The 13,712-nt window shown below is 51.5% G+C and overlaps 5 protein-coding genes across 5 annotated transcripts; 2 read left to right on the top strand and 3 right to left on the bottom strand.

Annotated features, from left to right (window-relative positions):
• Nucleotides 1-23: 23 nt before the first annotated feature.
• Nucleotides 24-416, bottom strand: DACRYDRAFT_111309 (uncharacterized protein; the record flags this gene model as incomplete). The annotated part of the gene is made up of 3 exons (XM_040769209.1): nt 24-46; nt 96-275; nt 332-416. 3 exons carry the CDS (start codon nt 414-416, stop codon nt 24-26), a joined length of 288 nt encoding a protein of 95 aa, XP_040624691.1.
• A 185-nt stretch (nt 417-601) lies between these two features.
• Nucleotides 602-7,376, top strand: DACRYDRAFT_119026 (Sec63-domain-containing protein). The gene is made up of 2 exons (XM_040770706.1): nt 602-757; nt 811-7,376. Exons 1-2 carry the CDS (start codon nt 691-693, stop codon nt 7,281-7,283), a joined length of 6,540 nt encoding a protein of 2,179 aa, XP_040624690.1. The 5' UTR covers nt 602-690; the 3' UTR covers nt 7,284-7,376.
• Nucleotides 7,377-8,132: 756 nt separating this feature from the next.
• Nucleotides 8,133-10,301, top strand: DACRYDRAFT_111307 (general substrate transporter; the record flags this gene model as incomplete). The annotated part of the gene is made up of 11 exons (XM_040769208.1): nt 8,133-8,372; nt 8,425-8,591; nt 8,641-8,765; nt 8,816-8,907; nt 8,960-9,082; nt 9,135-9,524; nt 9,576-9,731; nt 9,785-9,819; nt 9,871-9,996; nt 10,046-10,168; nt 10,220-10,301. The coding sequence occupies 11 exons, from the start codon at nt 8,133-8,135 to the stop codon at nt 10,299-10,301; spliced, it is 1,659 nt and encodes a 552-aa protein (XP_040624689.1).
• Nucleotides 10,297-10,920, bottom strand: DACRYDRAFT_24767 (uncharacterized protein). Its single transcript, XM_040773842.1, has 3 exons — nt 10,750-10,920; nt 10,542-10,698; nt 10,297-10,483 (listed from the first exon to the last, which is right to left on the bottom strand). Exons 2-3 carry the CDS (start codon nt 10,694-10,696, stop codon nt 10,438-10,440), a joined length of 201 nt encoding a protein of 66 aa, XP_040624688.1. The 5' UTR covers nt 10,697-10,698; nt 10,750-10,920; the 3' UTR covers nt 10,297-10,437.
• Nucleotides 10,921-11,818: 898 nt separating this feature from the next.
• Nucleotides 11,819-13,536, bottom strand: DACRYDRAFT_102132 (uncharacterized protein). The gene is made up of 2 exons (XM_040767611.1): nt 12,106-13,536; nt 11,819-12,056 (listed from the first exon to the last, which is right to left on the bottom strand). The coding sequence occupies exons 1-2, from the start codon at nt 13,511-13,513 to the stop codon at nt 11,893-11,895; spliced, it is 1,572 nt and encodes a 523-aa protein (XP_040624687.1). The 5' UTR covers nt 13,514-13,536; the 3' UTR covers nt 11,819-11,892.
• Between the last annotated feature and the right edge of the window lie 176 nt (nt 13,537-13,712).

Genomic DNA, 13,712 nt, shown 5'->3' with positions numbered 1-13,712 from the left:
ATCACCACATTTTAGGCATCGGATCAATCTTCTTCCACCCCTTGACCTGCATGTTCCTATCAACACCATAACCTCGACACACAACTGAACAACACGCACCCTGTGTTCTCCGCTCTTCATCATATCCGTGTATTTCTTCGCCAACCACGCGCATTCGCTCAGGGCGTTGACACCCTCCGTCTCTTGGCATTTGGAGAGCTCCTCGCGCACGATCAACAGTTCAGACACCTTGACCCACTGCTCCCTGAGAATCCTTTCGCGGTTGCGGTAGATCTCTATGTGACGAGGTATGAGCAATCCCAGTTCGAGGATGTGAAATGAAACGGCGTACCTCTGATCTGCTCCCTCGTAAGCGTCCGATTCCTCACTTCTTCCTCTGTGGCGTGTACGCGACCGATAGGCTGCTGCTCGCTCATGTTGGTTTTGCGCTCGCAAACGGTCGTCGAATGAGAACAGAGAGTCTCTTGGGTTGTCGGGAACGGAGATAGAGAGCATCGCCACTAACACAAACTCCGATGACCGGAAGCAAAGCTTGGCGTCCTGCGCCACTCCATTTCGCGACTCACGACTTCGACTGAGTGGAAAAGTACTGCGTTGGCCACCGACGGCCACTCCTGCATACCTCATCCTTTTCTCTCTTTCTGTCTCCCTATATTATCTCGCGTTTATCAGTAAAATTGCAAGATTAAAATGTCAAAACGGCCTGATTGGTCAGGGTACAACTATGGGGCGATCTCTTCGCTCGTCCTCACCACCGGTGTGTTGTGTTCTATTGTCTTCGAAGTCATCACATAGCTGACTGTCGTTCAGATCGATCTGCTCTCCCACGACGAGACCGAGAACCGGATGGAGCACCTGAAACGCTTGTGGGGCGTATAGACCCCAAGCAGATGGGCTCACGCGCCTTCCGCGAGACGCCCAAAGACCTAGAGAAGAAAAAGAAACGAGCTGCTGAGGAGGCTGGCGATCGAGAGCGGGCTGCACCGAAGAAACGCACTGGTGCTGCGGGAGGATTTGGCTATACTGATATTATTGAGGCAACGCAGGACCTTGAGGGGTTAACTTACCGCCCGCGAACGGCAGAGACGAGGGAGATATACGAGCTCATGTTGGGAACCGTGCACCAAGCCCTCGGAGACCAGGCGCAGGATGTCGTGCGCTCTGCGGCAGACGCGGTGCTCGAGGTGCTCAAGTCAGACGAGATGAAGGACTTCGACAAGAAGAAAGAGATCGAGGAAGTCATCGGCCCACTGCAGGCAGATGTTTTCTCCCAGCTTATCAACCTGTCGAAGAAGATCACAGATTACGGCGAGGAAGATCAGGCGAAGGCCGATCCCGATGCAGAGCGAAGAGATGCCGAGATCGATGATGAGACTGGTGTCGCTGTTGTCTTCGAGGATGACGAAGAGGAGGAGGAGGAGGAAGAGAAAGAAGGCTTTGAAATCCGTGATGAGGACGAGGAGGAAGAAGAAGAGGGTGGTGCAGTCAACGAGGTGGAACAGGCAGATGCCGACGCTGATGCTGAAATGGCGGAAGCGGGAGAGGGGGAGGCGATGCTTGTTTTTGGGACCGAGGGTGCTGCTGGACCCGGCGGGGCAGCTAAAGACAAGGACACACTCTCACCTCACCAAGTCGATGCATTCTGGCTTCAACGCCAAATGGCAGAAGTGTACCCCGACCCCGTCACAGCTGCAGAGAAGACCACCGCTGCGCTCAGCATCCTGGAATCTGAAGCAAACATCCGAGACGCAGAGAACGAGCTCATGGATTTGTTTGATTACGACAACGACAAATTTGACCTCGTGCGCAAGCTGATCAAAAATCGCGATGTGGTCAACTGGGCGACCAAGTGGCATCGTGCCGGCGATAACGAAAAGATGGACGTCGAAGTGGCCATGCGTGAGAAGGGCGTTGGGTGGATCGCAAGAGTCCTTCGAGGAGATCGCACCGCACCCGCAGCATCAGCGTCGGCGGAAATCCCTGCTGCGCTGAAGACAGCACCGATCCCAGCTAAGGCTACTCTTGCACCTGGTTCAGCAGTCCTGCAGCCGCGGAGGGCTGTCGACTTGGAGGGTATGATGTTCTCACAAGGCGGCCATCTTATGTCAAACAAATCCGTCAAACTACCGGAAGGCTCATTCAAGCGACAGAAGAAAGGTTACGAGGAGATCCATATCCCAGCACCGAAAAAGAAGCAGGCAGACGAGAAGGAGCTCGTTCCTATCACATCGCTGGAACCTTGGATCCAGGAAGCCTTCCCAGGTGCTAGGTCGCTCAACAGGGTACAGAGTAAGGTGTACCCCATTGCGTATGGCAATGACGACCCCATTCTGCTTTGCGCGCCCACGGGTGCTGGCAAAACGAACGTTGCGATGTTATGTGTCTTGAACGAGCTCAGCAAACACCGTGATCCAGAAACAGGCGCCTTCGACCTCGATGCTTTCAAGATCGTATACGTGGCACCAATGAAAGCGCTTGTTCAAGAGATGGTTGGCAACTTCGGCGCTCGGTTGAAACCATTCGGAGTCAAAGTCGGCGAGCTGACTGGTGATAGCCAGCTTACGAAGCAGCAAATCGCTGAGACACAAATCATCGTAACGACTCCAGAGAAGTGGGATGTCATCACACGGAAGAGCAGTGATACCAGCTATACTAATCTGGTACGCCTCATGATCGTCGACGAGATCCACTTGCTGCACGACGACCGTGGTCCGGTACTCGAAAGCATCATCGCCCGAACGATACGCCGCATGGAGCAAACTAAGGAGTACGTCCGCCTCGTCGGATTATCAGCAACCCTCCCGAACTATCAAGACGTTGCACGATTCCTACGTGTGGAACCAACACGGGGCCTTTTCTACTTTGATGCCAGCTTCCGTCCTGTCGGCTTGAGGCAAGAGTTCATCGGTGTCACTGAGAAGAAGGCCATCAAGCGATTCCAGGTTATGAATGAAGTGTGCTACGAAAAGGTGCTTGACCAGGCCGGGACAAACCAGACTCTAGTGTTTGTTCATTCGCGGAAGGAAACCTCTAAGACGGCAAAGTTCATCCGTGACATGGCCGTCCAGAAGGAGACCATAACCCAATTCGTCAAGCCAGACAGTGCGACGCGTGAAATCCTTCTCACTGAGGTGGAGAACGTGAAGGACTCGAATTTGCGAGACCTGCTGCCATTCGGTTTCGGCATCCATCATGCTGGAATGACCAGGGAGGATCGTACTCTCGTCGAGGATCTGTTCACCGATGGACATCTTCAAGTGCTAGTGGCCACTGCCACCTTGGCGTGGGGTGTCAACCTTCCTGCTCATTGCGTCATCATTAAGGGCACTCAGATCTACAATCCTGAGAAAGGTCGCTGGGTCGAACTTTCGAGTCAGGATGTCCTGCAAATGCTCGGCCGTGCCGGTCGACCCCAATTCGACACCTATGGCGAAGGCATTATCATCACGAATCATTCGGAGCTGCAGTACTACCTCAGCTTGATGAACCAGCAACTTCCAATCGAGAGTCAATTTGTCAGCAAACTTACTGATAACCTCAATGCCGAGATTGTCCTTGGTACGATCCGTAATCGTGACGAAGCCGTCCAATGGCTGGGCTATACGTACTTGTACGTGCGGATGCTGCAATCACCGGCGTTGTATCAAGTTGGCTTTGACTATATGGAGGATGATCCGTTCCTAGTTCAGAAGCGTGCTGACATCGTGCACACTGCCGCTGCTCTCTTGGAGAAGGGCCAATTGATCAAGTACGATCGCAAGACTGGTATCTTCCACAGTACGGAACTCGGCCGCATTGCCAGTTACTATTATGTGACGTACAACTCCATGGCAACGTATAATCAACATCTACGGTCCACCATGTCTATGATCGATCTTTTCCGCGTCTTTGCCCTCAGCAACGAGTTCAAGCTCATCCCAGTCCGGCAAGAGGAGAAGCTCGAACTAGCCAAGATGTTGGAGCGAGTGCCAATCCCTGTGAAGGAAGGCGTAGACGACCCTCAGGCGAAGATTAATGTACTGCTGCAAGCATACATATCAAACCTCAAACTCGAAGGTTTTGCCCTTGTTGCCGACATGGTTTATGTAACTCAATCTGCGGGCCGCATCTTGCGTGCGATTTTCGAAATTTGTCTGAAGCGTGGCTGGGCCATGCCCACCAAATCCGCTCTTGACATGTGCAAGATGGTGGAAAAGCGAATGTGGAACTCCATGAGCCCGCTGCGGCAGTTCCGTGGTATCCCCGCGGACATCATCCGAAGGGCAGAACGCAAGGAATTTCCGTGGTATCGCTACTTCGACTTGCAGCCACCAGAAATCGGTGAACTCATCGGTGTGCAGAAGGCAGGTCGAATGGTGTATCGCTATGTACACGCCTTCCCAAAACTGGACCTCCAAGCGCATGTTCAACCGATCACTCGATCTCTTCTACGCATCGACCTCACGATCACTCCTGATTTTCAATGGGATGAACAGATTCATGGTGCATCTGAGTTGTTCTGGATCATGGTCGAGGACGTTGATGGAGAAATCATTCTGTTCCAGGATCAATTCTTGCTCAGAAAACAATATGCTGAAGACGAGCACACGGTCACCCTAACGGTACCCATGTTCGAGCCCGTGCCTCCCAACTACTTTGTCTCCATCATTTCCGACCGTTGGCTACAGTCTGAGACTCGGCTACCCATCTCCTTCAAACACCTCATTCTTCCTGAGAAATTCCCCCCACACACTGCTCTTCTGGACCTTCAGCCTCTGCCAGTTTCCGCCCTCCATAATAAGGAGTTTGAACAGTTATATTCGAACTTCCAACATTTCAACAAAATTCAAACTCAAGTGTTCCCTGCTCTGTACACCACCGATGACAGCGTGTTTGTCGGTGCTCCAGCAGGCAGTGGCAAGACGATCTGCGCAGAGTTTGCACTTCTACGATTATGGTCCAAGGCAGATACACCTCGAGCAGTATGCATTGAACCGTATCAAGAAATGGTAGATCTTCGAGTAGCTGAGTGGCAGGAGAAATTCAGGGATCTCCAGGGAGGCAAAGAGGTTGTCAGCCTTACTGGTGAGACGAGTGCCGATCTACGTTTGCTGGAAAGGGGGGATTTGATTGTCTGTACTCCCACTCAGTGGGACGTCCTCTCCCGGCGTTGGAAGCAGCGCAAGAACGTCCAGAATATCGGCCTCTTTATCGCCGACGAAGTCCATCTTGTAGGAGCTGAGGTCGGCCCCACGTACGAGATAATTATTTCTCGAACGCGATACGTTTCAGCACAGACCGAGGTCAAGACTCGGATTGTAGCTTGCGGCGTCTCTTTGGCGAACGCCCGCGATCTGGGCGAATGGATCGGTGCGAGCCCTCAAACTATTTTCAACTTCTCGCCTGGAGCCCGGCCTATGCCAATGGAAGTTCATCTGCAGAGTTACACCATTCCCCACTTCCCCTCTTTAATGCTTGCGATGGCGAAACCCGCTTACTTGGCGATTCTGGAGCATTCTCCGAACAAGCCCGTGATTATCTTCGTGCCCAACAGGAAGCAGTGCCGTTTAACGGCAGATGATATCCTAACGTACTGCCAAGCAGATGAAGAGGAGAACCGCTTCGTCCATATCGAAGAGGATGACTTAAAACCTCATCTTGAGCACTTGACTGATCGCGGCCTAGTCGAAACCCTCAGCCATGGAGTGGGCTACTACCATGAAGCACTCAACAAGCAGGACAAACGAATCGTACAGCGACTGTTCGAAGCTGGCGCCATCCAAGTCCTGATTGCTTCTCGCGAGACTGCGTGGGGTCTCCCAGTGTCGTGCAACATGGTAATACTCATGGGGCTCCAGTTCTTTGAAGGAAAAGAACACCGTTACGTGGATTATCCCATGAATGAAGTTCATCAGATGATGGGCCGAGCTTGCAATCCTGCTACCGGCAGTAGCAGTCGTTGCGTGCTCATGCTCAACCAGACGAAGAAAGAGTTCTATCGGAAGTTCTTAAATGAGGGATTGCCTATCGAATCGCACTTGCCGACTCATATGATCCACGACTTTTTCCTTGCGGAAATAGCCGTCAGGACGATCGAGAACAAACAGGATGCCATCGACATATTGACATGGACATACTTCTACCGCCGTATGACACAAAACCCGAATTACTACAACCTCAGCGCTGTTAGCCATCAACATCTTTCCGATCATCTTTCAGAACTCGTGGAGACAACCCTCAACGACCTCGTGAACGCTAAATGCATTGCTATCGAAGACGAGATGGATGTAGGGCCATTGAACCTTGGCATGATCGCTGCCTACTACAATATCTCTTATGTGACTGTCGAGGTCTACAGCATGTCGCTCAAGCCAACGACCAAGTTAAAGGGGTTACTTGAAATTGTCTCTTCCTCGGCCGAGTTCGAAACTGTCCCCATCCGTCGGCATGAAAATGTTCTGCTCAAGCGAATTTACGACCGTGTTCCCGTCAAGCTAGACCAGGTCAACTATGATGCGCCGTATTTCAAGACTTTCCTCCTTCTCCAGGCCCATTTCTCTCGTATTCAGCTTCCCCCTGATCTAGCTGCGGATCAAGCTCTCATCCTCAGCAAGGTACTCAACCTCCTCTCTGCCTGCGTCGATGTCATGTCTTCCAATGCATTCCTCAACGCCCTTGGTGCAATGGACCTCTCGCAGATGTGCGTTCAAGCCATGTGGGAGACCGACTCCCCTCTGAAGCAGATTCCGCACTTTGAGACTGATGTTATCAAGCGGTGCACTGATGCTGGCGTTGAATCCGTCTACGATGTCATGGAGCTCGAGGATGAACAACGCAACAATCTCTTGCAGATGAGCAGACGTCAGATGGCAGATGTGGCCAAATTTGTCAACTCGTATCCCAACGTTGAGATGTCCCATACGATCGAGGATCCGGATGATCTAAAGGCTGGCTCGTCGATCGTTCTATCGGTCAATCTCGAAAGAGAAGTGGATGAGGATGAGAGTGAGGACTCGCAGCTCGTTGTCGCCCCCTTCTACCCTGTGAAGAAGATGGCCAACTGGTGGCTTGTGGTCGGGGAGCCTTCCACTAAGCAGCTGCTCAGCATCAAGAAGGTCACAGTACACCGATCCCTCTCGCAGAAACTGGAGTTTACACTGCCGAAGGGCGAGCACAAGCTCAAACTCTACTTGATCTGTGACTCGTACAACGGTGCAGACCAAGACTTCGATGTGGAGGTCACCGTTGCCGAAGGCGAGGACAGCGACGAAGACGAGGACGATGAGGACATGGATGAAGATTAGATGGCCTTCCTTAGTGTTGTGCGCGCGATTAGTCACATTGATCTTGTGTAGCCCAATATTTGTGTGCAAGCTGTAATTCTATTTATGATCACGTGAGGCGCCGAAAAGCTGCTGTCTCGTCCATCGGAGATGACACCGGGTCGGAACATATTCTGAATTACGAGCGGAATATCTACCAAATCTAACCTTGAATGTATTCGTTGGATATTGACGGAGAAAGCACCCATATTTCCGAATATTGAATGGTGTGGGGCGGCATGCGGGGGAGACCTCCGAACCAGTCGGCTGGTCTGCCCCCGCGCACCAATATTTCCAACTCCCCGCAGTTTACCCGGTCAGGGAAGCTCGACGAGTAGACATGTCCCCACTCGGACCTTCTGTCTTCTTTCCGGAACGCACATTGCATCGGTGCCATTCAATCGCTGGTAGGGCACTGCACTCGCGGAATCGGCACCTCCTCTGGCTTTATCTTGCTACCTGATATCCGAGTTGCTTTGGGCGCGCTCCTCTGCTCTACGCCTCCACCAGCACGACATCTCCCTGCACTTATCCGAGGAGCAGCATGGACCTGACTGCGCGCTGTTCGGAGTTGAGCAGCACAATGGTGTCTGGTTCCAACACTTCTTGTCTGCTATTGGCTTCTTTAAACCGGAGCTTGTCCAGTTCGAGGTGAAAGATACTTGAGCGGCCTGTTCCGCACTAAGCTGTGGGCTCGTGGTTGCCCTCCACTCCGACGCCCGCCCTTCTTATACCCACGCGGCCGATTGTCGTCAGCTATGTATTGGTCAGTGTGCTGTTATCCAAGAAACGTCAAATCTAGTTCGAACACCTTTCCCCAACAAGACAACAATGAGTACGGTGCAGGACAAGAAGCCAGGCAGAGATTCCCAATATATCGAGGAGTCTGACATCATCGAGAAGGGTGGACCATCCTCGAATAATAACGCGCACGATGCCAGGGTGCTTGCAAAGCTATCGGCTGATGACAAGTCCTTGAACACTGTCGCTGCCATCCGCAAGTATTGGGTGGCTTTCCTTTGGGCAATGTACGCGAGCGTAGGATCCGCTATCGCGGGTTACGATATCACGGTGTGTATCTTATTTGTGAGGATTGATGTTGATTAAGTTGTGCTGCGATTAGGTTTCCGGCGCAGTCGTCGCGATTCCCTCGTTCCGACGAGACTTGGGCACTTTCATCGATGATCAATGGGTCATCTCTGCGGCCTGGCAGTCCGGGTTCAACGCTGGTTCCAACATATTTCAAGCTTTAGGCGCCTTTGCAACAGGTTTTATTGGGGAGAAGATTGGGTGCGTCACCTGTTCTTTATTGGAGGCATTAACCAATGTCTGCTCCCAGGCGCAAAGGGTCACTCCTGGTTGCGTCTATTATATCGATCGCAGCGCTCTTCCTGCAATTCTTCATTCGGCCTCATGATTTCGTCATGTTCTTCTTCGGTCGCTCAATCAACGGCTTTGCCGTGGGTACGTTTTTGTTATGCCATCAAAGCCACCTCTCTCAATTGAGGGCACAGGCATCTATACAACTATTGCCAGTTCCTATTGCGCGGAGGTCTCGCCTCTTGCTCTACGCGGTGTCACTACTGGTGCTGTCAACTTTTGGATTGTCAGTGAGTCGAGTCAATTGGAATTAAATAAACGTATACTGACGGATATAGTTGGTCAATTGTGGGTTCATATCCTACAAAGGGAATTGCACTCATAGGACCGTCCAGCTTGTCAAACTTGATCATCCAGGGAACAGGGAGCCGCGACGACTCCTTCGCGTATCGTATTCCACTGTATGATTAATGCCTTGCTCCCTGGCAGTTCTCTGACTGATAGACTTTGAAGTGCCGTGCAATGGTTCTTCCCGGTATTCGTCTTGGTCTTCCTTCCCTTCGTGCCGAGTCGCCTTGGTATTTGGTTCGTAGGGAACGGATGGTAGACGCTAAGAAGGCCAGCGAGCGTCTTTTCGGCGGTACGGGTCTCGACATCGACCTACATCTCATCTACATCAAGGAGACAATCGAGCTCGAAGAACGGATCGCAGGCCAGGGCAAGTGGGTCGACCTTTTCCGTGGAACCGATCTTCGCCGTACGATCATTGCGGGCATGGTCTTTATCTGTCAGGAAATGGTCGGCGTGCAATTTGTCCTAGGTTACAGCGTCTATTTCTTTGACTTGGCTGGCTTCAACGACGCTAATGCCTTCCACCTTGGTGTCGGCACCATGGCATTGGCTGTGCGCACCAGCTTGGATTCATGATATGCCGCCCGCTAACAGTTATCGTAGATTGTCGGAAATCTGATTGGGATCGGGTTCACCAACCGCCTTGGCCGTCGCCCAATATTCTTCTGGGGCATGGTCGCTTGTACGATTGATACGCTGATGATCGGCGTCCTGTCCCTGGTACCCGGCAACGGCGCACTTTGGGCAATGGGAGTCTTCGTAAGCCCCGCGTTTGTTTCGCCGTCCGATTCAGCGGCCTGACGAGCGCTCAGACAATGTTATACATGCTTACCTACCAAGCCGGAATGTCAGTGTACATAGATCTGTTACTATTCAAGCATGCTCACACAGGTGGAAGTGGTCCGCTCGCCTATTGCATCTTTGCCGAAATCTCCACAGCTCGTCTTCGGTCCAAGACCGTCGCATGGGGTGTTGTCATCAACCAAATCGGCGCCCTCATCATCCAGGTCATTAACCCATATCTGTACGTAAATGGGCCATTATAAACGCACGGGACTCATTTTCTGTCCTAGGATCAATCCCGATGAAGCGAACATGCAAGGCAAGGTTGGCTGGCTGTTCGGAGGGCTCGGGGTAATTTTCACCATCTGGTCCTGGTTCGGCGTTCCGGAGACGGGTGGTCGTACGATCGATGAGTACGTCTGATGCAACCTCATATGCCGTCTTTTTCTGAGATCCTGTCCCAGGATTGATATCCTCTTCGAAAAGAGGATACCGGCACGCCAATTCCGCTCTTATGTCATCCAAGATGCAGATCGTATACATTGAGATGTGTCGAGTAATGTGTAGTAGCTTACTAGATATCGGTAGAATCCACGACTTATTGACGCAACTTCTTGAGACGTAGATGTAGAGGAGCTGTGGTTTACCCATACCTTGGGGACGTTGCGGAGCCCTCACATTCCTAGGATACTAAGCTTCTTGGACGATCTGACCCGTCCGTGTGCATGCTTGTGCAGTAATATTATGATGAATGTCAGGAATGCACACATAACTGAAGGAACGTACTCCTCCACTCCGTCCTCAGCGGCCTTTCCGGGACTCCGCATTCCCGTAGCTCTCCAGCATTCTGGAGAGTTCGCTCTCCTCCACTGCGATACCTGGCTGTGTCCATTCTCCGTGCCATATGCGGGGTATTGAGAACCGAGCTCTGGAAGGCTCATAGCTGGATCATGCTCAGGTATAGCTGTGAACGCAAGGGTAAAAATACACATACTGTAATTCCGACAGGTCCATATGCCATGCCGGGAATCCGTCTAGCTCCAAAGGGCGAGGGACCAGGGACCACGGGGGAAACATCACAGGTCGTGTAGGATGAATTAGGATTATATCCGGAGATGGAAAAGAAGCCTTGACAAGGTCATCGATGTCGGCGACGGAGATTTTTTGGGTGAGAGAGGGCGTCTTTTTTGCTCGTGCAGCGAGCCATTGTGCTGCTTGAGCTACAAGCGGTTTGGATTGGTCGTACGAGAGGATGTAGACTTTTGGTGGTGGGTATACAAAGGATTCGTCGATAGTGCCGAGAGGAGATGAAGACGATTTGCGCCTGTTGCGCAGAGCGCTTTTGGAAGGTGTCTCGGAGTCGGACAACCCGTCTATTGAGGATGGAGGGGTGGGCTTTGAAGAGGTGGGTGGTGTGAGGGGTAATTCTATATCGAGGGAAGTAGTTGGGGGGGTGGAAATCGGTGTTGAAGAGGCGGGAAGAAGCTCTCGGAGAACAGTCTCGTGCAGTTGCAGAATGCCTGTACGCGTTCAGTGCCGCACCTCACTGTTGTAGTTACGCGAGCGCACCTTTACGGTCGTAGAAAGACAATTCTTTGATGCCAATCTGCCTAGCCCATCCTTCTATACTCACGCAACTTTTCAGCAGCACCTGGGAGTCCTCTCGCCTCGCATCCTGAAAGCACACCGCCAAGTGCTTAGGAACGCGTCTTCGTTCCGCGCCTAGTGGTTGAGGTTCCGGCTGACGACGGAGATAGTGTAGTAAGGAGCGAGAGATATTAAGTATCGCACGAGCCAGGTGCAATAGGAGAAGTATTATCACACAGAGCAATTCGTATAGAAACATGTTCAAAGCTTTATGGAAAAGAAGGTATGTGCGTAGTTGGTCGCACGATAAACTTTAGGCGCGCCGGGGACGTGGAAGTAGCGGAGGCTTTCCATGGTTAGGCGCCCTTTCAGACTTTGCTTAAAATAGGTCGAAAGTCATGTTCACCTGCAACTTGAGCGGAGGTGTTCAGTTTGTCTGTGCAGGTCAGTTTGATGTTCGAAGGATATAAATTATAAATTGGGCGGTCGGTTGTACAATGTCAGTGCTAATGATGCATAATACAATGAGGAGAATTCTAATCCCATCCATTCATGTCCTCATATCCAAAGGGCTGTCATGGTGGGAGTTGCGCTTCCACCTTCCCTTCGTTAGCTGCGTATCTCCTGCTGCTGCTGTAGAGGAGTGACTTCGAATCGCCTTGTAAATGTATGACGAACTAGACTGCGGGATGTTGGGCTGGTCGGTGAAGATACCTGCAGCATTGTCAAGATTGCCCGGGGTAGTTGGTGGGGAAATGCTCACTTCCTTCTGCAACGGCCATAGATTCTATCCTCTGCATGAGATCTGGGAGTCTCTCTTGTAATAGTTCGATAATGTTGCGGATCCCTGCGTCCCAGGAATGCACCAAAAGAATGGAGAGTGTCTCTATTGTCGCACCGGGCACTTTACCATCAGGGCACCCATTTTCTCCCATCTCGTCCAACACAACCCCCATCGCAGCTGCATGCCCCAATGGTCCTGCTAATGCTAGACATTCCACATACCCATTCCAATTCTTCTTGTCCAGGGGAATTCCCTCAGCACGCAACTCGGCCCAGGTGCGTTGAGCGAGCTCAAGTTGGCCAGCTCGGCCGCAAGCGTCCATCATAACGCTGACGGTGACTGGGTTCACCATGTCAGTCGCACGCAACTCGTCCCACAGCTCGAAGCAGCTCGAGAAGTTCCCCGTGAAATTATATCCGTTGAGGAGTGATGTCCACACATGGATATCCGGTGGGTCAAAGAATTGGGCACGAATATATTTGCCCACTTCGTCGACCTCCTTTCGAATGTCGGTCGGAAAATCTGGATATTTTTCACGGTTCTCTTTTCTCTCGTTCCAACGGTAAAGGTTGATCGAGTAGCAGTTCAGAAGATTTGTGATGGTTTGATGGGGTTGAAATTCGAGGGAGGTTTTATTGGCTTGGTCGATGATATCGAAGACATGCGCAGCTCGTGGGAATTGCGGTATTTTGGTGACTTTGTTGATAAAATAGTTTGCTAGCGTAAGAGAGTTGATCTTGCTCGGATTCACGCTACGCAAGACCTTGTAGCACTCGAAGGCTTCTTCATGGAAATGCGCTTTTTCGATCATGGAACATATATGAGTTGTCATTACAGGTCCTTGAAGTAGCACGTTTCGTAGGCGCATCTCTTGAACCAGGGTCTTGATATCTGAATACAGTCGGTGCTGAATCAATGTATTCAAAACCAGCCCGAACACCTGCCAGGTGATTTGGTCCTTTTTCGCATCCGCTGGAGTCGCATCGATCAACCCTTGTAATACGAGGAGCGCTTGAGGTACATCTGCAAGATTCGACACAGCCCGAGGGCCGAGCAATTGCAACAATATTGGAGGGGCCCGCCAAGTACCTGCCCGCTTGCCGCGTTGGACTGCAGCCCCATAGCGTTTCGGGACGGACGGCTCGGTTTCGCCGGTGTCCTTTTTGGGTTCTCCAAGCTGGAACAACATGCTCATAGGAGTACGGGGAATGCCAATAGTTTTCTTTGGTTCTTCCAGGACATTGGTCGGAGACGCTTCATCATCGCCGAGTCGAAGTTCGTCTAATCGTGTGCTGAGGAAGTTTGTGCCGCATCTGAAAGACACTGAGGAATGCTTTTTCCGAGTGGTGCTTACGAGCAGGCCGTGGGAAATTCGCTGGAAAAGCATGAGAGGTGCATAGTGCGTTGCACACTCTTTCCGACACTGCAAAATGGACAAAGCAAAGAGTTAATGTGAAAGTGAAGGGTGAGGGCCGGGATGTATCGAACTGGACCGAAAGATAGAGTTCAGGGTTCCATTCCATAAAATGTATGTTAACTCCTTGAAATGGCTCCGTTGAATGAACCCTGTAACATTTATGCACTGC

The sequence above is a fragment of the Dacryopinax primogenitus genome (assembly GCF_000292625.1).
Source record: "Dacryopinax primogenitus strain DJM-731 SS1 chromosome Unknown DACRYscaffold_21, whole genome shotgun sequence".
Taxonomy (NCBI): Eukaryota; Fungi; Basidiomycota; class Dacrymycetes; order Dacrymycetales; family Dacrymycetaceae; genus Dacryopinax; species Dacryopinax primogenitus.
Note: the sequence above shows the minus strand (reverse complement) of the source record. Positions and strands in the feature narration are given on the sequence as shown.

Excerpts from the sequence above, each read along its gene's own strand:
- DACRYDRAFT_119026 (XM_040770706.1), top strand. The coding sequence starts at position 691 with ATGTCAAAACGGCCTGATTGGTCAGGGTACAACTATGGGGCGATCTCT. Across the intron at positions 758-810 it reads TTCGCTCGTCCTCACCACCG|ATCGATCTGCTCTCCCACGA; the intron begins GTGTGTTGTGTT and ends ACTGTCGTTCAG.
- DACRYDRAFT_24767 (XM_040773842.1), bottom strand. The coding sequence starts at position 10,696 with ATGAGCCTTCCAGAGCTCGGTTCTCAATACCCCGCATATGGCACGGAG. Across the intron at positions 10,484-10,541 it reads GCTGAGGACGGAGTGGAGGA|CATGCACACGGACGGGTCAG; the intron begins GTACGTTCCTTC and ends TTACTGCACAAG.
- DACRYDRAFT_102132 (XM_040767611.1), bottom strand. The coding sequence starts at position 13,513 with ATGCTTTTCCAGCGAATTTCCCACGGCCTGCTCGTAAGCACCACTCGG. Across the intron at positions 12,057-12,105 it reads TATGGCCGTTGCAGAAGGAA|GTATCTTCACCGACCAGCCC; the intron begins GTGAGCATTTCC and ends ACAATGCTGCAG.